Source organism: Notothenia rossii (assembly GCF_949606895.1).
Source record: "Notothenia rossii genome assembly, chromosome: 12".
In the NCBI taxonomy this organism is placed as follows: Eukaryota; Metazoa; Chordata; class Actinopteri; order Perciformes; family Nototheniidae; genus Notothenia; species Notothenia rossii.
The window spans coordinates 14717719-14745591 of record NC_136911.1 but is presented as its reverse complement, the minus strand read 5'-3'; the positions used below and the strand labels follow the sequence as shown (position 1 = coordinate 14745591).

The 27873-nt window shown below is 38.9% G+C and overlaps 1 protein-coding gene across 4 annotated transcripts in view; it reads left to right on the top strand.

Annotated features, from left to right (window-relative positions):
- The window catches only part of ralyl (RALY RNA binding protein like), a 28722-nt gene extending 2183 nt beyond the window's left edge, over positions 1–26539 (top strand). Inside the window, exons 2-8 of one of the 4 annotated variants that reach the window (XM_079661126.1) lie at positions 11719–11794; positions 12771–12818; positions 14105–14280; positions 19155–19268; positions 20602–20768; positions 22074–22112; positions 23781–26539. In XM_079661126.1, coding sequence (XP_079517252.1) covers positions 11719–11794; positions 12771–12818; positions 14105–14280; positions 19155–19268; positions 20602–20768; positions 22074–22106 — 614 coding nt within the window. In that variant the 3' untranslated portion in view covers positions 22107–22112; positions 23781–26539. Of the gene's footprint in view, positions 1–11718; positions 11795–12770; positions 12819–14104; positions 14281–19151; positions 19269–20598; positions 20769–22073; positions 22113–23780 lie in introns of all 4 variants that reach the window. The other 3 variants (XM_079661125.1, XM_079661124.1, XM_079661123.1) reach the window with 3 other exon arrangements.
- The last annotated feature ends 1334 nt before the right edge of the window (positions 26540–27873 follow it).

The following is a 27873-nucleotide window of genomic DNA, read 5'->3' as shown; positions in this document are numbered from 1 at the left end:
GTTGTGTTTAATTAAATCAGGAAAGAAAACGTCTCTTTTTCTCATGAGCCTGAGCTAGAACTTGCGTATTTGAGTCCATTAATATTTAAGATTTTGCAGCTCAGGAATCTTCACAGATCAAATGGGGTTAGAGCCGTGTCCCTGTGCATGTGTGTGTGTGTGTGTGTCTTATTCCCTCGTCTGTGTACAGTATGTGGATTTGTGATCTCTACTTCAAGCATAGCAATACTTTGAACCTTGCTAGTGCAAATGGAAATGTATCAATCGTACGGAATCTTCCTTTTCGACACACGTTCTTTAGACTTTTCTCTGCAGTGTTTTTTATTTCCATCAGGGCCTCCTTCTTTCAGTCGCAATTCCTGTCGTGATTGAAAGCTGCAGCGCATGACACATGAATGTGTCTTTCTGTGCTGCGGATGTTCGTTTGTGGCTCTATTTGTGTGCTGCTGGTGGTGGAAGGTGGGGGTGGGGGCACAGGGGGCAGGCTGTTACATTTTCTGTCAAATGTCCTCCGCGTATCTTAAGCCATGTGTCAAGGGCAGTCATGGTTGTATGTCTGTGGGTTCTTTCAACTAGATTTCGTTTCAGTTTAGCTCCATTTTCCCCAAATGTTCAGTTTGCGTGTCTACAGGAACCGAGGAACACAAATCTGTGTCTGCTGCTCTGTATCTCTTGAATAAATCACAAGCTTTTATAGAATATAACCCGTTTCAGATACTTTAATTGCTGCTCAAGATGCAGTTGTTACACTTTCAAAAATACACCAGCTGTGCTTTTATGCTTTGCCTTTCTTTTCTGACCTGGACAGACACAATCCAATCTGTCCTGGAAATGTGATTTTATCTGTCAGAAATGACCTAATGAGACTCCTCGGAAGATGGACGATGATGAAATAATGTGACAGAGTTGTCACAAGATGTCGCCCCCCCCCCCACCAACAGCTCCCCTGTTTGGGCTGTTGCCAGGGGAAGTGCCAATCAGTGTGAAATAAAGACGAGCTTTCAGTGACACACACACACACACACACACACACACACACACACACACACACACACACACACACACACACACACACACACACACACACACACACACACACACTCTCTGCACATTCACAGATAAAACACCAGCACTCGTGAGCCAACAACACCTTTTTATCCATACTGCTGTGTGCAATAAGCTCTTTGGGGAAGAAATGGTGCATAATGGCAGGTTCTTCTTTTTGTGTGTCTTATCGTGAAGGAGCAGATTATTTAGAGCAACAGGCATCAGTGAGTGGTGTGTACAATAAGATCTGATGTGCAAAATCTACAGATTCAACTATAGCAGTTTGAATATGTTGAGGTCTGTCATGGAAAGCAGAACAAGATGATTACAGGACTTGGCACTATTATCGCACTTGTCTCTCACGTATGCAGGGATGTTTAAAATAGTCAAGAAGAAAATGGCATCACATTTTTATAAGCAAGCATAATGCCTGCCATATTCCTTTCAATCAGTAATTCCCTTTAATTCCTTGTTTGAATTAAATATAAATGTCTGCATGATGTCTGAAAGACGTTCTGCTGTACACAGACACACTGTTTTTGCACTGAGGAAAGTCGATGGTGATTATTAACGTGATTGATTCTCGGAGGAAAATCTTCTCAATGTGAGTGCGTCTGACTGCTAGGTGTTTGTTTTCACGCCTCGCTTCCCACCGATAAGCTTCCCCCAGCGGGACCGTGTTCATCCGCCCGAACGCCCCGATCGTCCGCTTTCGACAGAGCATCATTGTTGGCTGGCGTGAGACAGCTGGCTGGGCGCTACAGGTCACACTGAGAGGATGTGATCTCAAACCGATGCCACGCCTTTATCTGTTCTGCCGAGGAGCGGGGGGGGATTATGAGCTGATCCCCCTCGGACTTAGGGCCATGCAGCCTCAAAGAGGCAGTGAGGAGGAGAAGCAGACTGAAAGCCACACTTGTGTGTTTACAGAGAGAGAGATGCTCCAGTTCTGTAATGGGATGTTCACTGAGATGTTGCAGTGGAATATAATAAAAATAGCACTTTGGAGGACTAAGTAGGATGTGATTTTTGAGGAAATGGTTGTGTTGCCAAGCCAGGGAATAGCATGTGTTTGGAAAATTCCAACAACATAGAAGTAAAGAAAATGTAATCTGCTGCTTATAATGGATCATTAGTTATTTATGTTTGTCATTTTCAAACCAAACATCCGTCATTCCAGACGCTACAATGTGCTGGTTTTCTTAGTTTTCTATGATTTTCAGCTATATATATTTTGGTTGTGGACTGTTGGTTGGACATAAAAAGGAATTTGGAGATGTCAACTAAAGTGATTTTCTGATATGTAATGTGCCAATTTAATAATAAGCAAATAATGTCTAATGGGCTGTGCATAGTTTCATTAATTGAAGCCCTCAAAGAAAAACTATTTCAAAATGAGTTTTTAAGTTAGTTTGGAAACCGTTAGTGAACCTTTGAAGCCGAAATGCCAATCATCTGCTGAGTTTAAAGCTCAAATCGGAATCTGTTTTCTTTCATTTTGTAAATTAAATCTCAACTCTGGGTTTCAGACTCGTCTGTCAGAACAAACAATTTGGAAACTTAACTTGGGATTCAGGAACTTGTGATTGGCATTTGTACGAGTTTTCTTTTCTTTCTTTCAGGCTTAATAAACATTAAGGAATAAACATTTGTAATTTACTTTTTGAGTGGGGATGAAGGATGTGTGAGGTCTGATTCAGCGTGGAGCCGGAAGATCCACTGTGAATGGCATAATTTATTTGAAACCCCCTCTGAGATTATTTGGAAATCTGACACTTAAGATGTCAGTTCACCTGCAATATGGCCTTCCATCAGAGAAGCAAGAAGATGAAAGGAGTATCTGGAGTGCCTCGGCTGCAGGTCATGATGAACAGCTCTGGGTATAAGATGCAGAAACTCCTTCATCTCAATCCACTTGCCTTCCTCCCTGACAGGTCCAGATTCACAATTCAGCGAGGAGTTGGTGTCAAATAAAACCAAGCTGAAGATAAAGCGGAGACGAATTTCCCACATCCCTACGTGTCCTCTCGGCACTTCCATCACCTGCTTTATTCCGCTCCTTCACTTCCTTTTTTTTTTTGTCTCCTAGCTTACGTCTCTCCCGCTGAGAAGCAATTTGCATGATTTGTTACTTTGTTCAATTAATTAGGACGTTGGGGAGATTCTTTCCAGAGTTTCTCCCTCCATGAGGAGAAGTCCTGCTTCCTGGTTCTTCCTCTGCCTTTAATGTTTATGTTTATCTCACGAAATAGACAGTTGGTGAATGCGTGGAGACGAATGGAATAAAATAAAGCATTAAAACAATAGCTGGTACAGAGTTCTGATAAAGGGATAATTGCTGCTATTCTCTGATTTATATAATTGTGTATCGAACCTAATCTGATGGTGGGACAAAACAAGCTATTACGGAGACTTTCCAAACGTATTATTGGCTCTTTTGCATTTTTTGTATAGATTAATCAACAAAGAAAACAACACATGCAATGTGGAGTTAACAGACTATGCTTGTGCAGTGAAGCCAACTGTACTGTATATGTTCTGCATTAAGTAGAGTAATCCATTGTGAAAAATGGTGCAAACAATTCATTCCAAATTCGGATTCTGCTAATAATAAAATGCAGCGACTGAGACACAGCCTTGTATCTTAGGAAAAGGGAACAGGGATATTTGGAGCTCCATGCACCAGAGTGTTGTCGCTTGTGTCACCTTGAAAGTTGTTTCATACGGAGTCGGAATAAATGGCTCGGAATCTTAATTGTAAACTTAGTCTTGCAGTACTTTGCAAAGTGTGATCCGTGATGCAAAAAATGAATTTACAAAGTAATAATGTGATTTTTCATATCACTGTGCCTCTATTAACACGTTAGAGGCTGGTGATTGGGTTAAAATATAATTATCAAAGTATGTTTAATATGCTGCTGCAACTCAAAACGAATTGATCTGTTAACTGTTTCTTTGTTTAATCTATCAACCTTTCTCGCTTAAAATACAGAATATAGTGAAAATGCCCATTGCAATGACCAATCTGATATTTTTAATAGCTTTTTTTAATGCAACCAAAAGCCACAAACTGTAGTTTATTCAGCATAATATCAGTTAATTGCCAATTATTTTCTGTTGAAGCGGACACATTCATTAACTGACTTATCGTTAAAGCTCTAATGTGTTTTTACATCAAAACAATTGATATACTGTATTTTTCTAAGAGTTGAAGTATCCAGATAAGAATCTAACCAAATGTTTACCTCATCAGATTAATGCCAACACCTAATAAAATATCCACATTTCCAGAATTTGCAACTCCAACTGGACTAACACCTGTACAATCAAAGTGTTAAAGTGACGCGTCGTCTCACGGTAAATATCCGCGTGGCTTGAAATGAATGAAATGGAATGGGCCATGTAATGAGTTTCAGAGTCGTGCCTTTAATCGATGCAAAAATAATTCCACGTTTAAAAAAAGAAAATGTAGAGACACATCACTTAACCTTGAACCTGTGTCCCGGTTTTACTCAATAGCTCCATTTAATATTATATTTTTCCAAGGTGTTCGAGAAGAGCACCTTTTGATATGCAGATTGCCCTCTGTCTCCATGCCATTCCCCCATGTAATTAGACAGCAGCCATCCACAGTGTTGGCCGGCTGCGAATGTCCTTTGATGAGAGTGGTTAAAAAAAGCTGCGTGCTGGTGTTGAGAGGGGGGGAGGTAAATGCAGTTTGAATGGACAACACAACCTTGAAGCCTTTTTTAACAGCTAAAAGTAAATGCCTGGGATTTAGGATTCAAAATTGAGGGAAGATCAACTGTGAATGGCATATTGAGATTTTGAGGGAATCTGTCAATAGAGTAATCAATTGATATCATGGATTAACACCTACTACTGTATATGGCCTTTATCAGATCAAAAGCAAGTTTGGAGGAGTTCAGTAAAAACAACAAATATAAGCATGAGGCAACATCCCTCACCTGATCCATTCTCTTCCCTTCTTTTTAGTCTCTTTGCTTATGTCTCTCCCACTAATGAGACATTTGCATAACAATAAAAGGGGCAAGACATCTGGGAAATTATTCTTCCACAAGGAACTGATCGGTATCTCCCACTGCACACTGCTCAATCTTTTTTTTCCTCTGCTTACTTTTTGGTTTTCTTTCATTATATTTCTCATTCCTCAAAGGTCTGAGTTGATTGCAGTCAATCTCCTGGTCGCTGTGCTGCACGTCTGCGATATCAATCAAAAAGGAGACCTCAAAGCTTTTTAGGGGGGGATTATTTTCGTACCTTGATGGCCAAAAGGTGTTTCCGGTAATTAACACTGCCCTTCAAATAACATTTGGCAGGTGTTGTCTCTTTTGACTATACCATTAGAGCACATAATACAATCTCTTAATGTCATGGCCCTCAGTTATGCTTTTGAGCACAACTGTGTTTCTTAGAATACATGCTTTTTCAATCAGTTTGGCATTGTGACCCATGAGCCTTAGTCACACAGTTTATTACTAAACAGTGTATGAGAATTTCTCAACAACTATTGGATGGATTGCATTAGAATTTAGTTTAGGCCTCCATGGTTCCCAAGGTAATTCCAATGATGTCATGTTATTACTATTATGGCTTATTAGCAAAAAACAAATAAATGCAAAACAGAAAATGAGGAACAACTGTCAAAAATGAAGCTATATCAAACATATCTTGTCAGGACACATTTAGCAAACTCTGACATAGTTTTTAGATGTTTGTAGCTTTATAGTTGGTGTTATTTTAACTTGCCCTTGGTGTGTGAGCGTAGCACCAAATGCCTGCTCTAGATGTTAATTGTTTTGAGCTTGTATTTATGAATGAGTAATGAAGTTTGACGGTTTTTATCTTGAATACGATTGACTACATTTATTTACGTGACTTGCAAGGTGTCTACAATACTTTTAATGATCTGTTTTGAAAGCAAAGCCAGTGCAGAATGAGCTATTGAAAGCTGAGTGATTGAATTGTCATTATTCCAATAGCACAGAGTGATGACGGATGAGAAGAGCGTCTTGCGAAATAAAAAGATTATTCACAAATCTGCCAATCCTTCAGCACTCTAACAAAGAGGTTCTTTGGCTGAAATGATACAATCTATCCGTCTCTCTTTCTCTCTGTCCGGTGCTTGTTAGCTTACCCCCTGAAGCCACGAGCTATTAGCTTGTTTTATCTCCTCTGTTTATGAGAGGAAGAGAAAAGGAAGAGCGTCGAAACTGAGAGTGAGAGACGGAAAGATTGCAGTCAGCAGGTGTTTGTGGCGGCTCCAGTGGTTCAATCATTCTCCTTCCAGTAATATAAGGTATCTTCCTGTTCCCTGCATTCTGGCAAGAATCCCCCTCTCCTTATGTTATTTGGGTCCTGTTGATTTTCAAAAAAGTGCTTTCCAATCCAATTGAGTTCCCCGCAATATGTTGCCATATGGCTTTCTTTATTCAAAAGCCTAGACTTCCATTACTCGGCTGTTATTCATCCCTCGCTAATGAAAGCAGGGGGTGAAATAAGACTTGTGAAGCTTTTCCATGTCAGCACAGGTGTGGAATAGAAAAGGTGATGCTCAGAAATGAAATGTCTCATAATGAGCTTTCTCTGAGACACAGGAAGGAGTATGGGATGTGAGAGAGAGAGAGAGTGTGGCGGATCTTGTGCGAGGGGAATGGAAGGTGAGAAAGCGAGAGAGAAAGAGATGTTGAGGGATGGGTTGAGGCCGACGGCAGATCAGGCAGCACGAGAAGTCGGAGGGAGACAGAGATGTAAGGCAACAAATGAGGCCAATAAAACACATGGGCAGGCTGCTTCGGGGAGTCTGCTTCGGGGAGTCACGTATCCTTGTTTTCCTGACAGAGGAACACAGGTCTGTCCTCAGTGATTACTTACGCTCTGTGCCTTTTTTCTTTCCACGGCAATTTACCTCCATAACCTTTTCTCTCCCACGGTTACTGAGCCAATAACATTTGCGCCTTACATAGTTATTCAGTGTTGTGTTTGTTCAGTATCTATATACAGACAGACAACAGCCCTCTCCGAGAGATTGAACAAGTCAATACCCTATCTATAAATAATTTCACGGCTGCAAAATACAAATTGCATCATGTGTATGCTCGCGCAGCAGGTCGAGTATAGACCTTATAGACCCGCTTTGTTCAGCACCACGGACAGCTCTGACCCAACCAATGGTACAGGATAGAGAAGGATAATTGAATAAAGCACACAAAAGTGGTCCCTGACCCTGGGTACGTCTCATTCATATCAAACGCAGCCTTTAGTGCTGCACTGATACAAAATGTTCTGCTAAAAGCTGCGTCAGAGGTGATCATTACCAGCATAGCAGTTAGTTCCTCCAATGCCGTTTGTTTACACAAATGGAAGTAAAGATAGTATGAGCACAGTATGAGTTTTAGACACTCCATCTTTTTCTGAGAGAACCCCTTCTGAAGTAGTGTGCCACAGTTTTTGTGATGGTCATTATTATGTGCAACAATGCCTTTGGTTACAAACCAAAAAACTAAGAAGTGATATTTCTGAATGTTTTTCGATTGATTTCTGAATGTTTTTTTAGTAGACTTCATTTTAAACCAAGAAAACCAACCGTTTTGGATTTGAATTGATAAGTTTTGACAGACAAACACAACCAAAACATAATCGTGTCTTTGTTTTAGAGATTTACCAAGCAAGAATGTCAAATATTCGCCAGTTTCTGCTGCTAACCAATATTATATAGACTAGACTATAATTTATTGATCAAAAACAGATTTAGCAGTCAAAAATAATCTTTAGTTGCAGTCTGGATTGACGTCTAGACTAATTATAATTACTTTATGAGCAGCTGTTGTATAAATATGTAAAAGACGTATCTTTTTAGCTCTACATTGAACTTTTACCCTGCCGAAAAATGTGGTATTGATCGTTTGAGTGGACTGAACTCTTAAACCAGACACATCCTGACAGCCTCAGTCAAAGTGTGCAAAAGCTCTCCTCTGCTAGATGCACTAGCTGGACAGAATACCAATGATTTGGCTCAACAGAGAACCCATAAAGTAACACTGACTCTGGTCTGAAAACAGCATCTGGGGTCAGGGATTTTTAGAAATCGCTTGAGGTTTTGGATGCTAATTATATTTTGCTCGATTGGTATGAGCTGATTAAAGTGTTGGTCTAAATTAGTTTGACCAGGCTGTAAACATGTTCTTTTCTGGTGTTAAGTTGGGTATTTTAGCATAGGGGTCTAGGGGGATTGACTTGCTTCAACGCCAGCTAGTGTCCATTTGGGAAACTTCTGGCACTTCCTTGTTTGCTTCACTTCTTCGTTAGCTGTTGCCACTTCCACTCGCCCATATACACACTTATGCACTCATTTGGTCATGCAACTTTGTGAAACAAGTCTGTGTTTTAGCATGTCTAAGTAAGTCGTATACAAACAGAGCAGGGTTTAATCCTATTTCTCGTGAGAGCAGCCACTGTGAGAGAGAGGCATGAGTTTGCCTGTGGCTTATTTTCAGCACAGTGCTATAGTTGCTCTCCGGGGGATCTGGGCGCCTCCACTTGTTTGGTATTTGGATGAGAAGGAGAGGGGCAGGGCAGGCGCATAAATTGTTCATGCAAATGTATGCTGCTTTTAGGGACAACATGATAGTGAGAACATGGCCGAATGCGAAAAACAACTATTTGTGAGGAAGTGCTTTTTTAAGTAATCCATGTACCCTGGAGGCACTTGGGTTTGGGTGTCGTCGCTGAAGGGCACCTTGTTATTTTCATAGCTATGAAATGGCTTTTCAGATTACCTTGCTGCATGTAGATGCTTGCAAAAAAAAGGGTGATATCCAAGACAATCTAAAAAAGCACATGATTGAATTATTCTGCCTTCTGACATAAAGTATTTCAGTTATTTATCATTTAGATTCTTAAGAATCCTCAGCGCATTTTTTTCTGACTGTATAGCTCATATTTAACCTCTGAATGCTACTTTTGCGACTTAAAGGTCACCTATTATGCAAAATCCACTTTTTCATGTATTTTATACATAAACAGCAGTCCCCTCTGTGGAAACAGATTCTGAAAGTTTCATGAAAAAATATTCGCTCACTTTTTGTCCTGATCCATTTATATAAAAACCTGTTTGAAAATTAGCTGATCAGATTTTGGCCACTTTGTGATGTCATAACAATGTTTTGGCTTGAGTAACCATTAGCCAATAAGTAACCAAGGTAACCCCCGCCCACCTCATTACCTGAATCTTCTCCTAGAGCATCATTTGTTCTTTTTTAACCAAATATCTCTCAGAGGGGCGTGGGGAGGGGCTCCTTATTTTCATCTAAAGTAACAGACAGAGAATCAGCACTTTTGAAACAGGGCTGAAACAGAGGGGATTATGGGACGCTACAATGCACGATCTGTTTGGTATTTCGAACAAAACACTTCAGAGACATGTTTTGTATATATCTGAGACGTATAATATATTGATGAAAAACAGTATAATAGGGGACCTTTTAAGATGATTAAAAACTCCTGCATCATTCCCCATCAGTGTGGTTATAGCCTCATAACTGCATCCATATGGTTTCTGGAATATTGTCCTCGCCTTTGAGTGTTTTTCTTTGGACCGACGGCTTGTTTTGACCCACTGGCTCCTCTCCCGGAAGCCACTCAAAACAAACCACAAGGACCTTGCAACACCCTTGGCAAGGCACGTATAGCGATTTGAAAAATTCCGCATCACTGACTGGCTTTGTCACCAAACGTGATGGTATCTTTTTATACACAAAGAACAAACAGCCGGCTATAAATCAAAGCTCCCGGAACATCCAGCTCAGTGCAAGTTCTTCTTCATGTGCTTATTCTCGTTCATTGTTTTTATGTGTTTAAGGATTCTCTCCTGCCTCGCAACAAGAATTCCATTTTGTAATCTTTCCGGTGCACGGTAGCAAGGTCTCCAGTCTTGTCTCAGAAAATTGGCTCTCACAGTGGTGCACCTTAGCACTATATGTCCTACAGTACTGCAGCTTTGTAATTTGCTTATTCAAATGTCTCCTGAAAAGTTCAGCTTTAAAGTGGAACGGCACAGAGGTTCCTGAGAGCTTGAGTTCATTGTACTCTCTTTTTATTATGAAGGGGAGACTTTTATTCTCCCTTGTGCTCAGCCAGGGCTTTGAGCTGTAATGCAGAACCATTAATGTTATCATGAGCCAGCTCTGTTTGGAGAAAGAATGTTTTTTTTCACTCGCATTGACACAGTTCTCCTATTTTAAACTAGGTTACTCTGCGGCTAGAGACGTTATAGACATTAACCGATAAAACCCATCATACTGTAGAGCAGGGGTGTCAAAGTCAAATACACAGTGGGCCAAAAAAAAAAAATGGGTACTAGTCGAGGGCCGGACTGGTTCAATGTTTATTGCAAAACTTATTGAAATGAACTTATTGCACATATTAAACCTGGAACTAACAAAGCTTAAATGATTGCCTACAAAAACAACATTAAATAATCAGTTGCATTAATTTCTTATGGCTCGATCTGCGGCTTTTCCCCAAGTCATTTCTTATGATTACATTTTTCCTGCTTCAAAAAAACAATTCCCCTCAAAGAAAAAAACAAACATGCCCTCCTCTTGTCGCAAGAAACAAAGTGCAGAAGGAAACATCCATGTAAACTCAGTGTGCTGCTCTGTGATGCTAGTTCAAGCCAGATGCTTGGCATCTCATCTTGGGTGCAAGTTCATCAATGTTTGGGGCCAGGCTCTGAGCTGAGGAAATCCTCAGGATTGAGTGAAGGTGTGCGTGCAATATACCGACGGGCCAGATCTAATAGTATTTAGAAATTATCCTGCGGGCCGAAATTAAATCCACCAAGGGCCTGATTTGGCCCCCGGGCCTTGAGTTTGACACGTGTGCTGTAGAGCAAGGTTATATAAACTGAAACAATTGACTTCACCCCATTATTTGCATCAATAAAGAGTATATAAAAATGTAATACAAATAAGTAACACAATATAATTCTGTGATAAGCAGATTTAAGGACATTGTCTCCCTGTGAATAAAGTAAATATCAACACTTTTAAGTACAAATAGTGTAATAGAAATAATATAATCTCTAAATGTAATTATGAAATAACTCACATTTCAGATATCTTTATATAATACATACAGTAAAGACTACTTGCAGTAGTCTTTAAATACTTAAAGATACTCTTTTAATACTCTTTAAATTGCAGTAAATACTGCAAATATTTACTATATTTTTTAGAATTTTTTTATGTTATTATAGTTTTCTTCAAATCGTTTTTTAATGTGTTTTTAATCCTTGTTTGATTTAAAATTCCTCGTATGTGTTAACCTACCTTTTTAATAAACCTGTTTCTGATTCTTAATCTTATTAGCCACTCAATAGCTTTTCGAGGTAATGTGAGGTTTAGCACTATTCTTTTCCCCTTCTTTCGTTATTATTATTTCATTTTTTCGCCCCTCAAATATTCATATTCACATTAAAAAAACAATGACTATATTCTTACAAAATAATGTGTTTGAATACAAAATTAAATAATAAATTACATTACAATGTAATGCCTGTTTATGCTCAATGAAGTCTTACCAAAACCTATTATTATAAAGTTTTCAGTATAGCTGACCTGTTTTCTGTCTGTTTTTGTGTTTTTGCAGACATAAACATGGCGGGCGAGCCGAAGCCCTACAGGCCCAAAGCAGGCTCCAAGAGGCCGCTCTCAGCTGTTTACAGGTAAGATCTGACCATCCATACTCCTTCATCTGAGGAGCTGCAGCCATAAATATGAACTCTCCTCCACACCCTGCTCTTTCCCGCTGATGTAAATGTAGAGTAATATTTCAATATGAGAATTTCTATTATGTTTTAGCCTTGAATTTATAATTGAGTTTTTAATGCTCTCCATATTTTCAGCACTGACTGGCGTTTGAAAAGCTGTTGTGTAAGCTTCATTAAGCATGACCCTGATTTTCTGCCCCGTTCACATCTCCTGGTCACACGGATCAAAGCAGTGCTTGTTTACTGCACGCTGATGTGGCGGAGGCTTTTTTTATTCACTGGGACACTTTATTGTGTATTCAGATTGTCTGTCCTGTTTTGAATCCCTCCAATTTACTCCTTTCTGAATTGTTGGTTACTTTCTTGTATTGCACATCTTTGTTTACAAATGCATTAGTTTATGCATTGTTTTACCATAAACAGCTACAGCTGAAAACCACCAGGAAGTAATATAGCAATTACGGAACAGGAACAAGAGTGGCAAAAACAACAGTACACCACTTCAAGTTGAAATAGAAATACATTAATACTAATTACAATTCCTGTGAGAATTTGCTGCATTTCAAAACAGCATTTATTTTCCAACTATCAGCATTTCAAAACAGCTCCCCCTTTGCTCTTCTTCTCTGAATTTTAAATGAGTTGCCATCCTGAGTGTGTACTTAACATTGATTTTCCTCTCCAGGGTCTACGAAAAAATAATTTTCCTTTCATCCCCCCGACTGTATTTCCCCTCTGAAACTTTATTTAGATTCTTTGTTGATCTGTGGTCTTTGCATGCCAGTGTGTCTTAGGCCTGCTGCCTAACCTGCGGTTGGCTTTAGACTTGGAGCATGTCAGTTTGAGTCAAAACAACTTGAGTTTCTTTTTGACAGATCTCATCTCTTCTTTATCTGTTCCCCCGTCTGTTACCCCTGCTTGTCTCTTTTAGCGGTTATGAACTTGATTACGAGTACTACAGGGATGACTTCTACAGCAGGTATGTATCGTTCACATTATGTTATCACATTTGAGATTTAACAAGGAAACAGCTGATTGTTAACTTTGCCTTACCCCCATTAGTTGTAGTTGCTATCAAACTACACACATGCAGTTTACAATGCTAATTGGGGCACATTTACAACGTAAGATTCTTAGTTTAAGACAGAGGAAAACAAAGCTGATCATATAAACTAGAGGTAGCTAGCTAATTTACTGACATTATTGTGGAATTATCCACAACATAACCTACATTAACGCACTTACTACACGGCTTCTTAATTAATACAAGTTAATAATTTGACACAAAATATTGATTGAAAATGATTGTATTAATCAAAAAACATTTGTTTTTGCTTCTGTCTAAGAACTGGCTCCATAGAAAACAAAGAAATCCGTAATCTACCAAACACAAATTCTTGATAAATCGTAAATGTTTTGAAATTACACTCTTAAAATATGTCTTTCTACAGACTAATGTTGTTAGTAACAGATATGTTCCATGCTAATATTGTTAGCCGTGTATGCTAACGATTGCTACCGATGCTAACTTTTTGTTAACTGTTTTTCACCACCCTCTAAGATTTTTTAAATACCCTCTTTCTACATAACATAAAGAAATACAAAGCAAGACCAACCATTGGACAATCATTTTCAGGGGCGTGGTTTAGCTAAAGATCAATAGGTCTCTTTATTTATGACTCCCTCATTAAACATCTCTAATGACAGATGTAGTTCAGTATCCTCACAGAGGAATCTGGAAATAGCCAACATGTCAAAATGTCCGATCAGATCAAGCATGCGACTCGAGGACGATGAAGGACACTTGTTTCCTCGGTCTCATTTAACTGCTGGTGATCTGACTGCTTATCTGTTGAGACACTTTCTAAATGTCAAACTTGTTCATAGCTGTGACAGACTCCTACTGTCACTGAGAACAGTCAACGCTGACGCCTTCATTTGACATTAAGCACCCTCTTCTTTTCAGCCTCTGCATTTGCATGCATGTATCGGCCTTGGAAAGAGGGCTGGAGGTAGATTTCAGCTGCAAAGTCTGCCTTTTGTTTTACGGGTGCCGTTTCGGAGAATGAACCCAAGAGAAATCCATACAAAATGTATCTTGAAAAACAACACTGGGAACAGATAATAGGCTTGAGAAAGAGGTGATGGTGAAATAAATGGAAAAGCTTTTACATGCTTTAGCACATCTTTTAGAAGACAGTGACTTATAGGAAAAGTGTGGGAAGTGAAGTGTAATATTTTAGATATTTCTTTTCCTTCCTTGAGGCTTTTTGACTACCATGGCAGAGTGGCCCCCCCACCGAGGGCCGTGATCCCTGTCAAACGCTCCAGGGTGCTCGCTCCTTCCTCCCGCCGCGGGAAGACCTCCTTCCCCATCAAAACATCCTCCTCTTCTTCCTCCTCATCCTCCAGACCTCCCACGTCCTCCTCCGGGCTCAAACGTACGTACAATAAGGTGCTTTCTACTTATCTTGTGTTTACACTCAGATTTGACTTTATTTAATATGGATTTTTCAAAAGAACGAAACCTAATTACTCTAATGGCATTCTGTCCTTTTCAAAAAAAGAAGCCTTCAAATGCAAAAAAAGAAACACGGCTCGGAGAGAAAAGGGTTGGCATTATTCCGCTGTGCTACTTACGCCACTATAAAAAGCTATTTAATTCACTCCAGCAGCTCACAACAAGCCACACTGCAATGTAGAGCAAAACACTAAGTCGCAAACACAAAATATAATCCGAGCTTTGCGAGGAGCACTATTCATTCGGCGAGCTATTGCTGTCACCCAGGATCCATCTGGATCTCATTCGCTCCTCTGATTAACTGGCGATGCATTATAACGTGCTAAATGTAATTAATGTGAGATTGGGGCCATCTCTTTGGATCTGTGGTCAGCTGTGTTTCCCTAAACGTTAGTCCATCTGTAGCCTGTGTAATTGGCTACAGTGTTTATTCCATTGTTGCCTGTCTAGCCAGTGTTATCAGCGCGAGCAGCTTGGGAGCGAAGGTCTGTGAGGAAGACCTAGTTGCAGTTGGTTTTATAGAGAAGAAGAGGGGGGGGGGGGGAAAGCCCATTTCCCAGCCTCCTTTTGGACAGAGTCGATGAATTCTCCTCTCTTTCTAAACTGCAGTGTGTTACTAATTTGCCCCTGTGAAAAAAAATCCCTGTTTGTATTGACTTTGGCCTAGATAGATTGGAGAGTGCAATAAGGCTAGCATGTCCAAACAGGGGGGAAGGGCTAGTGGGGAGAGTTTTAAAACGATATAGTCTGTTCAAGTAGTTTTTCACTTTAGGGGAGACATGGAAACAGCTGTCAGAGGAAGGGATCATGAAGATGGATAGATTTGTGTTTTCCACATTAAACCCTCTTTGACGCACAGTGTTGAGTGTCAGTGTATGAAGAGAGATTTGGCTGTTGGCTCATTCTGTCAGTCTATTAAGGAAAGACTGAATGAATCTTTAAGTTTGGTTGTATTGAGAAAGTTACACAATCATATGATTTACTCACTATTTATTGACACCTTTATGTGTCTATAATACCCTGTGTTTATTCTGAATAGTACTAATTTCACTTTTGCACTGCTCTCCTAATGTTTCCTTTCTTTATTTTCCTCAACTGTCACAATTACTATTTTGATCAAGCCCCTAAATTATACCTACATTATTTTTACATCATATTCCTCTCTGATAAGCACATTTGTTTCAATATAATTCAAAATAAGTCTGACATGATACTGAACTAGAGCTGCAAGTCAAATATTTAGACGGATTTGACAGACACTTGGTTGAATTTTTATAGATGAAATTGAACATTTACAGCGGCGAAATGTAAGACGTTCAGGGGCACAACAATTGTAAACTTATTTTTGTTTCTGTGCACTCCCGTTACAAAATGTTCTGCAGGGGAATTAGGATCTCAAAATGGTTTGCACTGATGGATGAAGAATAGTGCAAAACATTTTACCAAGATGTTATCCTCATTTAGTTAAAAACTCAGGATACTGCTCGTTCAGTTTATTCAGATATTCAAATAAGACATTAAACACATAATGTATGTGTTTGATTATGTTTAGAAATGTTACATCAGTAAAGATATCTTACAAATATTTCTCAAAGAATCTTCCTGATGTCCATCCTCTGAACTTGTACCCTTTTTTACTACCATTAAGAGTCACACATCAGCATCAGCAGCCCCACGGTCTTTTTCCAGTCTTATTATCATAAACAAGTGATTTGAGAGAGACATCCTCGCTATCCCCCAAAATAAATAAATGTGCTCAATCATGAGTTTCTAAAATCAGATCTAATACTCATTCCATAAATCTCATTTATAATGCTGATTGAATAACAATGGCAATATTTTCGCCTGTTCCTTCATAACGGGCTATTTAAAGATGCTGTGTCGATAAGGATGTGTGTGTTGTCTCTCTGCAGCTTATGTGACTGATAGCACAAAAGGGAAAAAGACCTGGAGGCGGAGATAAATTAAAATCTGTCCCACACATTCTTATCATCAAAGTAAGCCGCCCAGAGCGAGCAGGGATAATGTTGGAATAAGGAAGCGAGTGTGCATGTGTGTGCATTTATGGATGTTGCTTTGTACACCGAGATAGAGACACTTCGGTGTTTCCCACCATTGTAATGTCAGAGTATATCTATCTGCTTTTTTCTCCTTTTTCCCCTCAAGGAAAAGTCAATTTTCCGCATCCCTGTAGCTTTAGAGTTGACTGCAGCTTTAGGAAACAACATTAGACACATCCTTGTGATTTACATTTACCTAAATATAGCTTTCAGTGGGGCATTATATACCCCGTCTTTCCTATTTCACTTTCCCACATTAATCATCCCGTTTTTGAATATGTTTTGGTAGATAGCCTAAAGTATGTATTGGATCTTACCTGGGCAGTGTTGTGTTTCACTCTGAATTAGTGTGAAAGATTATTTTTTGGAATGCTAGTTTACAGTCAGCTTATCTTTTCGAAACGTGTATCATGCACTGACAATCTCCAACCGTAGATGTTTTATGCAACAAAAAGAGGAGTGGATCTGCATTGTGATGTGGTCTGGGTGTAAATATACATCAAAGAAACGCACTTAAAGAGCCGCGTGCCGACATGATACCTGACTAGATTCTATGCATGTCTCCTCCTCATTTTCCATCCGCAGCTCCACAGGAAACTCGTAGGTTTGTTTACCGAACACTCATCCATCCTCTCTCCAGCCCCGAGAGAATCTGATAGGTGTCAGATTTTCTTCTCAACTTCTGCTTTTCTGTTTTTCCCTTCCTCTCTGAAGATGACACATTTCAGCTGCCGTGGGTTAAGGAATAAGATTATTTTACTGCTTTTTATGGTCTAAATGAGTTAATCTTCTCAGAGCTGTTCACGAGTACACCCGCAACAGTGATGCAGTCCACATTGAATGAATTGTTACGCCCTTCAGATGCATTTGTTTGTTTTGTTTTGAAGCAGATGTTTTTCACGTATGACACACTGATGTTGAGACTCAAACTTTGGCAAAGCAGAAGGGAAGAGAAATTATTCAAAAAGCAGTAAACAGAAACTGTGGGGGGTCATATTGTGCCCCCTCTTTCTAAAGCAGTATTTTAAGTGAGGCAATAGTCTGCTAAAGTGGCAGAAAGTGAGTGTAAGCAACTAAAGCAAACTGGTTTAAGTTTATGTGTCAATGTAATTTAATACAAGTGAACATTTTCAAGTTTGGACGAAAACACAAAACTACTTTTTATCTATATGTTATATTAGATGCGCGTCATTCATCATTTACTGCAAAATACTTGTATGTGGATATTTCATACAGTGAACGAGCAGCTTTCCCTCTTCACATTCGAATCCTTGATTTATTTTACTGAACTCCATGTGTCACATTTATAATTTGCTATGGATTTTAGTCTGGTATTTTACGGGTCCCATACCTGTTTAATAATTTGTTAAGAAGACTTAATTTGGTGCCACAGAGACCCTTATCTGGGACAGTTGCTTGAGCTGGCTGTGTTTTTTACTCAGGTCAACATTCATGCATATTTAGAAACCATATTTCATTTTGATTGCTTGCCTGTAAAATCATTTGATCTTCTTTATGTCAAGCTGTGCTGTTTTGCCCTAAATGCAAGACTCTACATTATGTTACCAATTATTTCATTTGCTATAGAAATTGTTGAAATAGTTTTGTGTTGTTTGCACTGTTAGTTAGGAACGACACACTTCCAGATAGCAGTTCAATAGCATTTTCTTTTTATAATTCTTCAAACTCAAGAAGCATTGACAGCCATGTTAAATAATCGCAGTTTAAGTTTTTAGAAGTTACAAAATCATAAACTTATTGAGTTCTTCTTCATTCTTGATAACTGTTTAGTTCTTAAGAAGCTACTCTGTTGAACATTTAAAAAAAGCAACTGCAGTGCCTGTCTGGGACTGCTTCAAAACAAGAGCCGTCCAATGTTACGCCTGGGAAACTGCTTTTAAAGATGCACTATTATACTTTTTGGGTTTATTCCCTTTCCTTTTTTTTTAGGTTTCTGTGCATGTAAATAGTCTGCAAAGGCTAAATCCCAAAGTTCACGGCAGAATAATTTTTCTCCCACACACTGGCTTAAACGCCTCGTTTGGACTATTTAGTTCATTTTCGTAAAAAAGTGACATCGCCATGACACTTGCACTTCTATTGGCTAGCACTCCAGCATATTGTACGTGATAGGCTAAGGGGCGGGACAACTCTAAGCGGTTTACCAATCACAACAGACCCAGTATTAACAGAGTTAAATACATTAAATGGCTTCTGCTGAAAGGTAGATCATAAATACTTTCTAAAGTATATAAAATGAACATCTGAAGGATTACAAATGTAAGATACACGTCTTTGACCTGACCTTCACAATATGCACATCCAAGCAGATGCTTTGTATAGTGTATGACATTCCCTTGCTTTATATAATCACGAAGCCAGCTGAACTACAGCATAGAGTGTGTTCAGATATTGACGTTTTTGAGCAAAACTTGAGCAGAACTGCACAGCATGGTGGGCGTAAGCTGTGCACTAATCTTCAAATGGAAAGCAGCAGGTCCATATTTTCAGCAGGGTGACTTTACAGATGGCCAGATGAGATGTTCCTCCCTGAGGATAGAGTGACTCAGAGTGAAGACATGATATCCAAAACTAAGAGCATTAACACATGACAGCATGCGGTCTGTGATAAAGCGGTGTGAAGCACGGTCATTAAAATGGCTGCACGAATGAAACGAGAACAACTTCAAAGTAGCTGTAAATCTGTATTTTTTCTATTTCCGTCCCTCAGCAGTGAAGACGGACCAGCTTCAGACTATAAAGCGGGAGCTCACTCAGATCAAGTTGAAGATCGACTCTTTGCTGGGACGCCTGGAGAAGATCGAAAAGCAGCAGAGAGCCGAGTCTGGTGAGAAGCAACACGAATCAGAGCGGGAGGGAGGGAGGGAGGGAGGGAGGGAGGGGAATTAAGAGCAAACGCTGGCCATAAGTCTTCATGACATTTTGGGAGATAAGAGCCGTAGAGCTCTCTGTCATAACTGCAGACAGGTGTCAACGCCATGCTGACGCCACGTTTATTTGAGAGGTCTTAATATATATTTGACAATAGAGGACAGTCTCCTATTGAAGGTCACTTAGACAGCATTCATGTTACCATTTTTCTCCCAGGCTTGCTTGCTTAGTTTTATTTGAGCTATCAATCTTTGTATATTTGAATTCCATCACCAAATAAATCACACAAATCCTTGTTCATCCTTCCAGAAAACTGTGTTTTTTTTCAAACGGAAAACTTCACTAGATACGAAAAGAAACAGACAAAATCAAGGTTTTTCTTTTGGATGGAGATGGATGTTTGTTTCTAAAAGCTATCGACTTGAAGCATGAAGAAATATTTCATTAACTATGGTTAGGTGACACGATGATTCATCATTTATTTTATTTCTACGGAAAATTCAGCATGTATTCAACAACATAATGTGATAGGCCTATATATAGCCCACATGACTTTATGTCATGAGCTGCTCTAATGAAGCAATTTATCATGGCTATTAACTTGAGCAGAATTCACCGTCATCCTGGTGCTTTATCATTCAGGGTCAAAGATAAATAAAAGAAAGGACGAGAGATCCTGCAGTGTTTTGAACACAAACACACTCATTTACTATTTATGTAAATAAATGCAAACTGTCAAATTCATGCCAATGACACAGAATTAGCTTTTGATGGTTTACATAGAACACTTGAATTCCCCAATGTATTGTAGCGTTGAGTTAAATACCAGAAATATTTCCCCGCTTATCATAGAGTGCTAACTTCTTGCCTACATATCGAAAGAGGCACATCAGCAGCAGCAACTGTGGTCCTTTGTCAGTGTCTAAACTTTATTCAATCATGTTTTGTCGGTGTTAGCTGGAAAGCTAAAAATAGAGGCTTCGGTTGCGTTACGGTTGCTCAGGTTGTCTGAATTTAGCAGCTGTTATTCACAGCTGAATTGGCAACAGTGTCTTTAATTTTAGATGATAAATTACAGTGTTGACAATGGACATATATCAATTTGTCACTCGTTGAGGCTCTTCTGTCCAGCTGATCGTATGTAGCAACACGTCCTCTTGGGAACGATAGTGAGGGCATCACATTTCTGCACAGGTTTTAAAACCAGAAAAAGGCAACCATGTCAACTTTTTTTTTACTGCTGTGTGACCCAAAAACGATTGTCTTTGCCCTTCTTTCTCACTCAGAAGCTCAGAGAAAGTACGAGGACAACTGCGACTCCCTGCATGAGGAGTCTGTGTCGGAGACGGCAGAAAACTCTGGGGAGGAGGCGGGCGACGGGGCTCTGGAGATGGAGGCGGGAGAGATGACCGATGGAGGCGAGGACGAGTACGACGAGGAGGGCAACCACCATCTGGTAAGAGAAACGGCTGACAGGCGTGACAGCGAGGCAGAGAGCAAGACACTTTGGGAGATCTCAAGTGGGCAGACAGTATTTACATTCTTAAAGTTAATTTTACAGAATTATTCATGGCCGCAGATCTGAGAGAGCCGAGCTTCACATGAGTGAACGGTGAGAGCTTTTGGACTGACAGTTTCTCCCTGTTGACCCCCTATCACTCTGGAAGACTCTTCACAGGCCCACACACAGGCACACACAAACTTATAATTGAAGCAGAGGGCTCAAAAGACACAGAGGAGAGCTTAAGACCACCGGTGTGAATCTGGATGTAAAATAGTGTAAATAGGTTTCTGTTCACAAGGCTGCTGAGGAAGTAGCACCTGTATGGAGAAGCCAACTGGAGCTGTTGGGAAGGTTTAAGTTTTATATATTATAAAAAAAATAGTTGATAGTGTTCAGGAATGCTGATTATAATTGTTTCTAATTAACACCAGTTTTACTACCAGTTTACAAGTTTCCTTTTTTTTGTTCTTTGTTTTTCAAAACTAGGTTGAAATGTATTTCTCAGTGATGATCAACAGAAACCATATTATTCTGCAACATTTAGCTTCAAAGAGACGCTCCGCCACTCACAGATTTCACATGTTTTCCAATATCTCAACCAAATTAATTCATTTTGACATTTTTTTCTTCAGAAAAATGTACTCAAACTTTAAAAACATGACCATCAAACAATTATATTTCAATAAACTCGTATAAGTAGAACTTTTCCAGAATCAATGGAATCCTATTAGAGAATATTTTCATCAGTTTTAGTCACACGCTGTACAATTGCTGGAGCAAAATGTTTCGATTACAAGAAAAGTAACAAATTCAGCTGGTATAAAGACAGAGACTGTGTAAAAAATATTTTTCAGCATTTCATTTCATACCACACTGCATTCAAATCTGAATAATTATCCTCGGTTCCATCCTCTGTTCTGTTGCATTGGCCATGGGTTTGACCATGCTTTCTCTATAATGATATATTTATTAGCCATTAAGCGGGTGAGTAGGGGCATGCTCTCCTTGATGAAAGCTTGCTGCCCCCGCTAATGGAAGACATTATTTTTCAGCGACAGGGAGGTAAAGATTTATTTGTTTTCTGAAGGTCACACCGATCACACATCGTGATAATGTACACCACAAAGAATGTTCTCGGGCTGCGCTTGTTCACCGTACAGCGGCGATGACCTTTTAGGAAGAATTAAATACAACCTGCTCGCTTCTGAACGCTAAATCATATCCATATCTTTTATTTCCCTCTCCCCTTCTTTTCAGATAGAGAACCATGTATCGGATATTGACAACTGAGATCAGGTAAGGTTTATTAATCCATTACAGGATCTGTGAGTTTGTTTTACTAGACTGCAGCCAGTCTTCAAAGCCCTCATTAAAAGCCTTAACGGCTGAGCTGTGTCTTGAGCATCTCTAAACATTCGTTAATCATCTTCTAAGTCATAAACTCTATGACATTTAGAAGACCAGCTCCACTGAAGGCTAGCTAATGCAGAATTCAACAGAGGGATCAATAATGGCATTCCAATGGGCCAGAACTGCCCATAAACAACATTCATCTAATTGAATTGTGAGCAAGGGGGTATGAATGGTGAGGCCTTAGGTATAGAGTTTCCTGCTCTCTTCTCTCAGGGTGAGGGTAATGATGCAGCCACATCATCAGTTGGCTTGCTGCTGGCCGGCTCCACGTAGCGGGGGTGCTCAGCTGTATGTATGAGTTTATGTAAGCTCTGTTTAACTCTTCCATAGCTTTATGTGTGAGCAAAGGAAATCAATAGTTCATAATGGCCCCGGATTTTGATTTATTTGAAGTTGTTTTATTTTCCAATTGTGGTCACATTTGTAATTTTCTGCAATATAGTTGTATAATTCTCAGGGTGTGTCGACTATAACCTCCAAGGTGTGCAAGATATAAGCTAAATAAACAGTGCTTTATTGTTGAATACCATCAAAGCAATACATTCTTGATTAAAAACATTAACTTGTATCTCTCATTGTCACTCACTGTTCAAGTTAAGTTTGAAAGAATACTTAAACATTTCAGGAAATTAGCTTTTTTCACTTTCCTATTAACCATTCGTAAAGATCAATGACACTGTCAAGTCTGTTGAAGACATGACGCTAGATTCAGCAAGCTAGCTTAGCATACATATTAAACCGAGGGAAGTGGCTACTCTTAAAATCTTTCCGAATGTAAGAAAGTCAGGTCACCAGTAGCCCTAAAGCTCACTATTCAACTTTTTTGATGGTTTTATCAGAATGTAAACCAAACTGTAAGGAAGACAATTAGCAGTAATATTAGCATTAGCGTATCTCTTTCTCAACGTTAGCATGGCTAGCCTACATTTATTAGTGTGAGCCGTTTTGTTGGCTTGATTTATGATGGGATTGCGGATGAATTCATTTCATGAATCTGTTCCCTTTACCTTAAAAGAACTGTCAGTTGCTCTCAATGTTATGTTTATTTTGTCATTTATGTGTGCACCAACTAAAGTTTTCATAGCTAACCCCCTACTGTTTTTCCCATATGACTTTCTAGGCGTCTAGTGTCCCAGTTCTTGCCACTTTAAAAAAAAAAAAAAAACACGTTACACTTCAGTTTTCCATTTCCTTTCCTCATGTCAGCCTTTTCAAAATCCTATCAGTAGCCAATTCACCAGAACCTCCTCACAGCACATGCATTTAAAAACCTGAAAATCCCAGTCAAGGTCGCAGAGAGTCTATGAATGTGGTTATATGAAATCACAGTGAGAAGAACCCTAATAAGTCATGTCCAGTAGAATTAGGAAGGCAGCTTTATACCAGCAAGTATTTCTGCACTTTCCAAGATATTTCGGAGGCCATTCAAAACGGACAAGCTTTAAAACTCAGCCTAATCCTCATCAGATTAACTGCATTATAAATAGCCACCATGTTTTAGAAGGAGATGCGGTTTTCTAATGTGTGTTTTCATCTTCTTTATCACATCAGGATGAGGCAGCGGACGTTTCCGGTTGGTGGTATTAGAATTCATCATCGCCTTCAAGAGACAGAAAAAAGATTTCTGAGGGATCAAGACTCTCACACTGGACTGTAAATGGTATTCAAGAGATGCTGAATCACATTTAGATTCCCAACTCTGCGGCACATAGCGAACGTGATGTGCTCTCTGAAGAAAATCTATTCAAGACTCATTTTCATGCAGTGGCCACCTTCATGGATATCCTGTGCGACTTATATTTCATTGCAGGAGGCTGAGAGTATTATGCGCTAATCCTGCTCCTGAAAAAATAAATACTATGGGAATGTATAATAATAAAAAAAAAGGCTTTTTATTCAGATTTGCAAATTGAATTACGTGGAACGGAAGGGAATTGTTGATTTACCATATGAAATGTGTTTGCAATGTCATTTCACAAACTGCATTTCAAAGGATATTTGCTCGAAGATCAAATTAATAGAACAATCGGCGACCGCAGTATGATATCCACAAAACGAATGAAACATCGGTGCCGTCTGGGTCTGCTTTTTCCTCGTGTATAAGCCATGAGCTACGAGCATAACTTTATCCAGCTTATCCATTTATCACACAAATACCCTGTGGGGCTGTTCCATCATATATTCCAACTCCTGCCAACTTTCAAAGCAGACATTTCCTAGAGTGGTAGAGAGCCAACACTGGCACAGGCGTCCTGCCAGGGAGCAATGCCCCAACGTCTCAAAGCGCTCCTCCCTGTTCAGCCTATGCATCCCAACATGCACTGCTGCTGTTCAGGAGCCAAGGCCCTTTCTCATTCTCCTTTACTACCCCCCTGCATTTTGATTTGATTCTGCTCAGGCGAAAGTGCAAGCTGAGGTTTTTTTTTTATTATATATCAAGACTCCTTTTAGAAGTATGTGATCTGTCTTTTGGATCGGTTAGATTTGGAATACATCTGTTATGATACACTGGCCTTAAAAACCTAAACAAGTAGTGAGACAATACAATCCATTAATCTATTAATAACATACCTAAAATGGAAGATAATCTGGCCAGCATTGGGTGATTTGTCCACTCACTTTGTGCAGTTTACTTCATTATATCTGCCAATTTATTCAGAATCCGAGTCAGAAATTCATTATTAGTCCCACGTTGGGGAAATGTACATTGTTATTGCAAAAGTGGCATTAGTTGTTTTGTTGTTGCCATGCGGAGCAGCTTCAGTTAAGTGATTTTAATCAACCTGATTATCAACAAACTGCTGCAAATTGAAATCTGTCACCAGTGAGTGGATATCTTCATGCTCTACTGTTAATCATTTGCAGCAGGTTTGCCCAATTTATTTCCAGTTTGCAAAAAAGTAAATTGACAAACAACACCGACAAAGGCATGTTTCTCGTCTTAAGCCTTCAGTTAAAGGTATTTGCAGAAGGAGGTAGATGCACCAGGTGTGCTAGCTGATAGCTCAATGGCATCAATAAGTGTGATGATGTGTATCAGCCAATCAGCTGGCACACCTGGTATACTGTCAGTTTGCTATGGGTTGTAAGAAAAGGCTAGTGGGCTGAAACATTAATCACAGCTGTTAATTATACAGCGTCTTATTAAACGCTCATTAACCTCCATCATTGTCCTTAAACTCACTGCAGCTGAGTAACAGCTCTACTTCTCTCTGCTCCTATAACTTCACGGTTAAAATCTTCCTCCTTAAGGTTTTTTTTCAAAACCAACATGGCTATTGTCTATTAGAGGAAATAACTGTGGTTATTTTTGCGCTTTAAACACTTGGTAATAAAAAAATAAATGCAGGGCTTGATGCATAAAAACACATTTTGAGAAATTCAACAGCAATGTTACTTTTTGACTCAATGTCCCATTTATCCTGATGAAAACATGAGAATACTAACCTTGTTAAGGGGGGTTTAAATGTAATTGCTCAATGTTTTGAACCACAAAACACCTTTGAACTGTTCGAATGGCCGCACAACCTGAGCAAAGAAAATCAAAATACCGGGGGGTTTTGGTATTACTGACCCTTCTTAACAGAGAATGAATTAAATGTGAAGGAACGGTCGCCTTGCACAACTTCATAAACAGTCAAACCTGGCAGTGCTGCCTGAAAAAAAAAACATTAAATAAAATGTCTGTCCTGCAGCTCATTCAAAATAAATGTCTGGTGAATGATGATAATGTGTAATATTTAGCACTATTTTTGTATCCAAAGACATGTCTAAGGGAAATGGCTCTGCTACATGTTTATCTTTTTTGCTGGTAGCCTGTTATTTACTGAGCAGTATGGTGATGTGTCAAATATTTTGCAAAAATGCTTCAAAAAATAAATAAAAACCTCATTGCTTTTAACTGTTGGAAATTATCTGGGTCACTTTAAAACATTTCTGGCTCAACCATCTTTAAGTTTACCCTGTATATAGTCTTTCTTGTTATTATTTCAAATAAATGAAAAAAAAAACTTTTATTGAGTTTAAAATAATGCTGAAATGATATACTGACAGTTTGTTGGAGTGGTTGCAGGTTTTACCCAGAATCATGGGGCTTGTAGAGATAGTGTAACTGACAACTGTTGTATAGAAATGTACATTTTTTGTAAAGATATTTTTATCAAAAGGCATGTTTACTGTAACTTTGTATGTTCAGTTCATGTATTTAAAAAAAAACAGCATAATTAAACTGTTGTACGGCTATAAAAGTCCCTGTCATTGTAGATAACTATTTGTGTTCTTTCAGTCAATAAAATGTTTGTGTCATATAATTATGTAGTCAAATTATTGAATGATCAACACTTTATTTTACAAATAAATATGAACTAAAGGAAGCTTTTGGCTTCATTGTTAGGGCTTTACATAAAAGCAGACATGATAATTACAGGTTGTGAAAAAATATATGTTAATATTTGGTGCATCACTATTGGGTGCCACTTAAAAATCCATTCTCTCCTCCATTTTCCTTCAATGCAGACTAACTATTTAATCATGATATATAATTGATTATGCAGCATTTGCCTCTGCTGCCATCGAAATGACACTTTAACAAGTTTACAGCACCATGTGTGAAAAGATGTCAAATTAGCGTCAGTCAGCAGAAAAGTGGACACCATGAAGGCAGCTTGTCATCTTGTATTTCACTAAGAGCACCGGTCTCAATGGCTGCCGTTTAATATCACTGTTCCGTGAGAAGCATACTGATTCCATCTGGCCACAGCTGCATATATCCACCTCTGGCAAGTCATTCTACACCCCACTAATTGCAATAAATCATTATAATAATGCACCGATCAACGTCACAAATACTCAAACTAAATGGTATAAGTTCTGCCTTAGATGAAAAGAAACCCTGATTTTGAATGTTGCCCCTGTTATTTGAGTAAAGGAATGTTGAAGTCTTTATTTTGCGTTCTGCTCATGAAATACAGGATATATGAAATGAAAGCAATGAAATCATTTCACTTTTCTCATGTATACTCTTAAATTCAGCTATTTTTTTACTGGATTCGTCAGAGAAACTGATTGATAAATTGTTTCTCCTCTCATTGATTTGAAGCGTGTCAAACTAAAGTAGAAACAATTGAGTTCAATCAGGATTTAGTTACATTCAAAGAGGTTGAAGTTTTTATAGATTGTTTAGTTGCTATCAATCAAATTTGATCAAAACAAGTATAGTAAAGTGTTTGAGATTAAATAAATAATATTCTTTACGTTTAGAGTAGATTTTTTCTCACGAACATTTATTATAATACTTGTGTGTGTGTCTAGGTTAATTTACGACAGGATAATGGGCAAAAGTAAAAGTCCCTTCTCACGTGCTAGAAAACTAAAAAGGTCATGTGTTGGTCAATGTAGTGCATGGAATGAAGCCAGGACGCCCATGCGGAAATATCTAAAACACAAAAGTCAGCAAAAACAAATTCCAACAAAGAATCGTGGAGGCTGTTTACTTTGCTTCACCAAGGTCAACCAAAAAAGAACAAGAAGGCTTTAGCTATAAAATTGCTGTCTATGATGAAAGAAAGCTATTTTGCATCGTACTCTGTTTGCCTCCAGTAACTTCTTCTGAACCTCTTCTGAAAGAGTAAGTTGTTAGAAAAGT